Raw genomic sequence first — 7977 nt, 5'->3', positions numbered from 1 at the left:
GATGTAATGAATAAAAAGATAAATTATGATTACCCCAATTTTATTGGTGTTGTTTTCTTATTAAAAGTTTAAATTATATGACTAAATAAATTAATAATTAATTAGGTGAAACTTGAACTTGTCATTGCATTATGCAAACCTAAGCAGTGAATTTGTATGGCTTTTTATAGTCTATTTAGGGTATTTTAGTTATTTAAATAACATGGGTTCTCTTAAAACATTTTATTATGAATATATGATATAACAACACCCAAGGTTTAGGAGAAGCTCAGCCATTTCTTCCCTTAGAACTGAATGTTTTACACACAAATAAATGACTATTAGTTTAAAATCACATTCACTCACATAAGATTAAAACTCATTCATTTCATTGAAAGCTGTTTTATTTCATGCAGAGCAGGTTAAACATTGAAATCACATGTCAGATGAATGATTGTCACTTTATACTAGTTCATCAACGCTTGTTATCAGACACATTAAATTGCAAAATGATCAAATCAGCGTGATAGGTCAGAGTTCACATGACAAATGAAAAAAGCAGAAATTTTTGCTAGGAATTTCACTTATATTTCCAAGTTAATCATCTTAATTTGTAATGGCTTTATTTGCAGTGTTTGGTCTGATCTTCTCTAGTTTCTCCTTCACACTCTCGTACTCTTTCTGCCAATCTTCCTTGGACAGAGATGAAGGACTGATCTCCAGGAACTTGTAGGCCTGATTTGACTCAACGCTGAAGATGGTGTTGGCCTTCATGCAGCTGATGCCAAACTTTTTCCATCCCTGTTCAAATACAATTTAACATCATCAAACAGGAACAAGATGTTCAAATTTCACAATGGAAGATCTTCAGAGAGGTCAAACATCTTTATATCATGGTTTACCTCTTTAGCTGCATCAATAGACTCCAGGAAGTTTTCCTTCAGATCAGCGAGATACTTGATATAGTCTTCTCCGGCGAAGGTCTGTTCCTTCAGTGTGTCCAACAGGGAACCCACTTTCTCCCAGAACTTCTGGAGCTGAACCAGAATTTGCTGGATCCGGGACAGGCACTTCTGGACCTCGTCGAGGTGAGTAACGTTGGGCAGCTGACCTGTGAAACCAGATAGAGAAGTAAACACCTGTATACAGCTTTGCTACACCTGTAGCAAAACCACTCATCACTATATATGTTCTTTGGTGTAGATCAGTGAGCAAAACCCAAAATAAATAAATAATCCTCACCATTTTCGATCTTTAATTTGGCCAGCTGCAGCTGTTTGTCCATCAGTTGGTTCTGGATGTCCCATTCTCTTTCTTTCAGACGTTGCTGTGCACTGGTGAGCTCAGATAAACCAGTCTGAAGAGTCTTGATCATTGATTCTTGTGAAGAAGACAACACCATCTTGGAAATGAAACCTATAATACCGTCCACAAATGGCACGAGCGATGAAAATAAAGCAAGACCTGATCCCGCCCCACTTTCCCCTGCGGGTGTCTTTTCGTCTTTGGTGCCAGTAATGCTGTTGATAAATTTTTGTATCTCATCATTTTTTTGCTCAATCTTCTTCTCATAATCTTCAAACTCTTTATTGGTTTTCTGAAGGTTTGCATCCAGGTCATCCATAATCTTCTGAAGCGCCTCCATCTCACAGGTTTGTTGCTGCTGCTTCATCTCCGTCTCTTTTTTTTCAGTGATGATGTCACTGGTTGATTTGGCTACATCACTGTTGTGTTTATTGTACCTGAATGTGCATAAGATGACAGGTATTTTAAAGTATTTCATTCCAGTCATTACACATTATGCAAGTACTTCATTTGGTAACGTTTTCCAGATCCTATTCTTACCTTGTCACAATTTCTTTAACATCATTTATGATATCACTGATCCATCCTTTGGCTTTTTCTAGCAAATCCAGTGCTAACTGTGGCTTGTTCTTCTCCACAGCCACCTTCAGATAGGGCAGCAGGGATTTAACCAGGTTGTTGCTGGTTCCTACACACTGTAAAGATGAAAATAAGAGATGTTCTTTTAAATTAAAGGTTAAATTTCCATCAAAGGACTGGTCTGATCCCCGAAGACTATATTCCCTCCTTGAACAGTAGTTACAATCTGCCTTTGTCTGTTTATTAGCCCATTGCCTATAGATAAGATTGTGTTATTGCTACACTCAATTCAATTCAGATTAATATGTATAGCAATTTTCACAATACAAATCGTTGAAAAGCAGCTTCACAGAAAATTAAAGTTTCTACATTATATTAAGGAGTAATTTACTATCAGGGACAGTGTCAAGATGAAGTCGAGAGGGCAGAAATGTATAGTAAAAATCACTCACACACATGTTTTGTGCCCTCCGACCTTTACAATAGTTAAAAAAAGAAGAAACTGGGTATTGTGTTTGTTAGATTTTCTACAGGGCTATACAGTTAATTAAGGTGCTTGAAACTGATTGGACAAGGGACATTTCACTGTTTGTGTCATTAACCAAAGTCTGAATTTAACGAAGTGGCTGGAAAATTATAATAGCAGAAATAACCTTCAGCAGCACGGCCTCAGAGGATCCAAACAGCAGCTGTGTTTCCAGAGCTCGTTCTCTCAGCAGACGCTCCAGCTTTGGGAAGCCTCCCAGACACAAGTAAGAGAGATGATAGAGAAGAGCCGTTCGCTCCGCAGCCGGAAGAAGCTGCTGGATGAACTCTGGACTGGAAACGTTGCCATCAACAACCTCTGAGACATCAGTTTGTCCTTTGGTATATGCATAAGTTAGGAACACTGAACAACTAAAAGCTGATGTTAGAAATCTGGGATTACCACTTCCACACAACTGGATCTGTTAGATTATTTGGTTTATGGAGTCTATGACATGATGTAGACATATATCTGTCTATATATATATATCTTGGCAGAATTGATCTGCTACGCTGCTGAATTGAAGCTGATGTTGGTTATTGCTGCAGTTGTAGCTTATTGCTGCTGCTGCTGCAAGCAAGTAAAGGAATTTCCTGCCAAAGCATACAGTGATACAGTGTATATAGCTGAGTCTAACAGACAGATATTATTATTGTTATTATTATATATATATTTTTATTATTATGCCTTTTAATTAGCTAAGAAATCAAATACACTGTTGGACAATTACCAATAATTTGTATTCTGTGATATTTTTTTTATCTATATTCTCACAATGGTAATTTTATGATTTCTTCATGTACTACACCTTTTCCCTCATTTTAATCACATAATAAGGCATAAAAATATTTTTTTGTTATCGCATCACCGAAAAACTCATCTTACCAGATGTTAATAGGAAATCTTTCTAGCATGCTCGATTTCCAGGATATTTTATATAATTTGCAGGTTTCAGTCGATATATAAATTTGGAGTGGATAGATTGTATAAGTTTGAATTGGAAACTCTCACCTTTGCTATCAGCCATGTTTTTGCAGAGTGTACACTGGTGAAGACTCCTATAGAAAGGTCTTAAGAAGCTAAAAAAAAAGACAAATGCTTTGCATCAGACAGTATCTAGAGGATGGACAGTTTACATGATAAAACACTTCAGAAACTGTGGAGTTACTTTTTGTTATTACGGTCTTTTTTTTTTTTTAAACAAATGGTAGCACTTTATTTTACAGTCCAGTTCCTCATGTAGGCTACATACTATGTACTTATTATTGTAATTACAATAACTATGTAATAACTAGGTACTAACCCTGAACCTACCTCTAAACCTAACCCTACCCCATGTAGTTACCTTGTATTACCAGAACTTTCTTAGATAAATACACTGCAAGTACACTATAATTACATCTAAGTACACGTACTGTAAAATAACGTGCAACCAAACAAACAGTATTGTTTGAAAGCAAAAATACATTTACATTTACATTTAATCATTTAGCAGACGCTTTTATCCAAAGCGACTTACAAATGAGAACAACAGAAGCAGTCAGGTCAACAAGAGAACAACAACAGTATACAAGTGCCATGACAAGTCTCAGTTAGTCTAGTATAGAACGCATAGGTAGGTTTTTTTTTTTTTTTTTTTTTTTTTTTTTTTTTAAATTAAAAGACAAGAAAAGGAAAAGTGCTAGTGTTAGTTGGTTAAGTGCAGGCGAAAAAGATGAGTCTTTAGCTGTTTCTTGAAAATGAGTAAAGACTCAGCTGTACGAATTGAGATTGGGAGGTCATTCCACCAGCTGGGGACAGTCCAGGAAAAGGTCCTTGAGAGTGATTTTGAACTTCTTTGGGATGGTACCACAAGGCGTCGATCACTTGCAGAGCGCAAACTTCTGGAGGGCACATAAGATTTAACCAATGAGTTTAGGTAAGTTGGTGCCGTGCCAGTGGTCGTCTTGTAGGCTAGCATCAGTACCTTGAATTTGATGCGAGCAGCTACTGGTAGCCAGTGTAACCTGATGAGGAGCGGAGTAACGTGAGCTTTCTTTGGCTCATTGAAGACAACCCTCGCTGCTGCATTCTGAATCAATTGCAGAGGCTTGACAGTACATGCAGGAAGGCCCGCCAGGAGAGCATTACAATAGTCCAGTCTGGAGAGAACAAGAGCTTGGACAAGAAGTTGGGTTGCTTGCTCTGACAGGAAGGGTCTAATCTTCCTAATGTTGTATAAGGCAAACCTGCAGGACCGGGTAGTTGTAGCAATGTGGTCTGTGAAGCTTAACTGATGATCCATCACAACTCCTAGGTTTCTAGCTGTCCTCGAAGGAGTAATGGTTGATGAGCCCAGCTGTATAGAGAAGTTGTGATGAAGCAATGGGTTAGCTGGAATCACCAGGAGTTCTGTCTTCGTAAGGTTAAGCTGAAGGTGATGGTCATTCATCCAGCTAGAGATGTCACTCAGACAGGCTGAAATGCGAGCAGCTACCGTCGGGTCATCTGGTTGGAATGAGAGGTAGAGTTGGGTGTCATCAGCGTAGCAGTGATAAGAAAAGCCATGCTTCTGAATGACAGATCCTAATGATGTCATGTAGATTGAGAAGAGAAGTGGTCCAAGTACTGAGCCTTGAGGAACCCCAGTAGCAAGGTGGTGTGACTTTGAAACATCACCCCTCCAAGACACACTGAAGGATCTGTCAGAGAGGTAGGACTTAACCCACAGGAGTGCTGTTCCAGAGATGCCCATCTTTCTGAGGGTGGACAGGAGAATCTGGTGATTAACAGTGTCAAAAGCAGCAGAAAGGTCCAGTAAGATGAGTACCGAGGATTTTGAAGCTGCTCTTGCTAGTCGCAGGGCTTCAGTAACCGAGAGCAGAGCAGTCTCAGTTGAGTGGCCACTTTTGAAGCCAGATTGGTTGCTGTCCAGGAGGTTGTTCTGTACAAGGAATATAGAAAACTGGTTGAACACAGCTCGCTCAAGTGTCTTTGCAATAAATGGAAGAAGGGATACCGGTCTGTAGTTTTCAAGAAGCGCTGGATTTAGTGATGGTTTCTTGAGCAGTGGGCTTACCCGAGCCTGCTTGAATGCTGAGGGAAATGTTCCAGAGTGAAGAGAGGAGTTGATAACGTGAGTAAGCGAAGGTATGACTGAAGAAGAGATCGCTTGAAGGAGGTGAGTGGGGATCGGATCAAGTGGACAAGTAGTAGGATGATTGGACAGGAGAAGTTCGGAGACGTCCATCTCTGAGAGTGGGGAGAAGGAGGAGAAAGAGTGTGCATCGGTCATTGTGAAGTTGTCCTCAGTCTGCGGTGTGGAGAATTGGCCGCTGATGGATCTCGTCTTATTTGTGAAGAAAACTGCAAAGTCGTCCGCTGTAAGAGTCGATGGAGGAGGTGGTGGCGGTGGATCAAGAAGAGAAGAGAAAGTCTTGAAGAGTGTCCGAGCGTCACAACAGCTGTTAATTTTGTTGTGGTAGTAGGATGTTTTAGCCGTGAAGACATTTGCAGAGAAGGAAGAGAGGAGAGACTGATACACACTGAGGTCTGTAGAGTTTCTTGATTTCTGCCATTTCCTCTCTGCAGCCCTGAGTTTAGAGCGATGTTCACGGAGAACCTCAGACAGCCAGGGGGCAGATGGGGCAGTGCGTGCTGGTCTAGACAACAGTGGGCAAAAGTTGTCCAAGCAAGATGTTAAAGTGGAGCAAAGAGTGTCCGTAGCGCTGTTCGTGTCCAGAGCAGAGAACTGAGAGAGTGCAGGAAGTGAGGATGAAACCACAGAAGATAGGCGAGATGGAGAGAGTGAGCGTAGGTTCCGTCGAAAGGTGACCTGCGTTGGAGTGTGAGGCACTTCAGGAGTAAGTGCTAGGTTAGCAGTAATGAGGAAGTGGTCTGAGGTGTGCAGTGGAGCAACTGAAGAGTTGTCCACAGAGCAACAGCGCGTGTAGATGAGGTCCAGTTGGTTGCCTGATTTGTGAGTCACTGTAGTAGACACTAGCTTGAGATCAAATGAGGCGAGCAGAGTTTTGAAGTCAGCAGCCTGGGGTTTATCTAGGTGGATGTTGAAGTCACCAAGCAGTACCAGAGGAGTACCATCTTCAGGAAAGTTTGATAGCAGCACATCCAACTCCTCCAAGAAGTTTCCCAATTGACCTGGGGGACGATAAATGACCACAAACTGGATTTTAACAGGGTGGGTTACAGTAATGGCATGTGATTCAAATGAACCAGTACCTGTAGGTGATGGCTGAAGATCAAATTTCCATTCTTTTGATATAAGGAGACCTGTTCCTCCACCCCTCCCAGTGGTACGTGGAGTGTGTGAACAAGTGAAATTAGTGGAGAGGGCTGCAGGGGTGGCAGTATCTACTAATTAAATAAATACTAATTAAAGTTTGCAAATGAAAAGTTTTGTTAAGATTATTAATTTTAAAAATAATGTGATTGATAACGAAACTCTTTTGCATTGCAAATAAATGTTCTCTCTCCTTTATGCAGTTCCCACACTTTTCACTCAAAGTGAGTTTTCGTTTTTATTTGGCGTAGGCCTACGATTTATACGCATGACAGAGAGGATTGCTGGGCTGTGAATATTCTGTCTTATATAGTGTTATATTGCATTAATTAATACATTTTAGATCTACTTTAGATCATGTTGCGCCATATTTCTTTTTACGCGTTTTGCAACGATCAGCATTTTAACTAACTTTTGTAAAAATAAGTTGGAGAGGAGACGGAAAGGCAACTATAACTTTAAATAAGACTTTGTTTTCTTCTCATGATGAGAGTATGAGTGCGCTATTTAAATCAAATTCACTCCCGCATAATTGCTCACTTGCTTACAAATATTTGATTACATAGCATAGGTCTAAATATAGTGAATGCTCAAACAACGCACATGTGAAATGGTTATATTAATGTGAAATGCAGACCAATAGGCTACATGTTACGTGCGGCTATACAATCCCTTAGCAAAGTATAGAGAAGAAATTCTGAGCAAATAAATTATATGCCCCTTCATTGCTTACACATTTTGAGCATGGACATAGCATTAAAAAAGAATTTTACTCATGACATAAGTATATGTATGTAAATATAATATAATAAAATATAATATAAATGACAGCAGTTTTTGTGACTAAATAGTAGCCTTTCCATATTATAACGTCTGTACAGCATCCTGCTGTAATACATGTATTATTTCATGTTTAAAGTATCATATAAAGTTGAATCCAATAATAAAATAAGAGTTGGATACTCACATATTTTCTGTCGAGTTTGTTTCTCCAACTCATCTGCACTTCGGCCAAATATATAGCCAACAGCATGACACCCACTTTAAATCACGTGATTCACAAGAATTTCATTGGGACTTTGTTTCCAGGTGCTGCTCAAAAAAAAAAGAAGAGGAAAAAAAAAACCTCCCGTTATCTTCATAGTTCATCGGACATGTATAATATTATTTATATTGAAAATTGTTATATTTTCTTTATTTGTTTGGGTAACACTGGCTATCATAGGCGGAAATCGCGGGGGGGTCGGGCGGTCCTGTTCTTATTTGTTCTTATGATATAATCACATTTTAATACTGCTATATATGAAAT

The 7977-nt window shown here is 39.4% G+C and overlaps 1 protein-coding gene across 1 annotated transcript; it reads right to left on the bottom strand.

Moving 5' to 3' along the window:
- Window positions 1-585: 585 nt before the first annotated feature.
- LOC132115793 (uncharacterized) lies at window positions 586-7761 on the bottom strand. Its single transcript, XM_059524193.1, has 7 exons — window positions 7636-7761; window positions 3401-3468; window positions 2517-2707; window positions 1825-1979; window positions 1222-1721; window positions 882-1090; window positions 586-780 (listed from the first exon to the last, which is right to left on the bottom strand). Exons 2-7 carry the CDS (start codon window positions 3414-3416, stop codon window positions 586-588), a joined length of 1266 nt encoding a protein of 421 aa, XP_059380176.1. The 5' UTR covers window positions 3417-3468; window positions 7636-7761.
- Window positions 7762-7977: the final 216 nt, after the last annotated feature.

Source organism: Carassius carassius, chromosome 35 (assembly GCF_963082965.1).
Source record: "Carassius carassius chromosome 35, fCarCar2.1, whole genome shotgun sequence".
NCBI lineage: Eukaryota > Metazoa > Chordata > Actinopteri > Cypriniformes > Cyprinidae > Carassius > Carassius carassius.
Note: the sequence above shows the minus strand (reverse complement) of the source record. Positions and strands in the feature narration are given on the sequence as shown.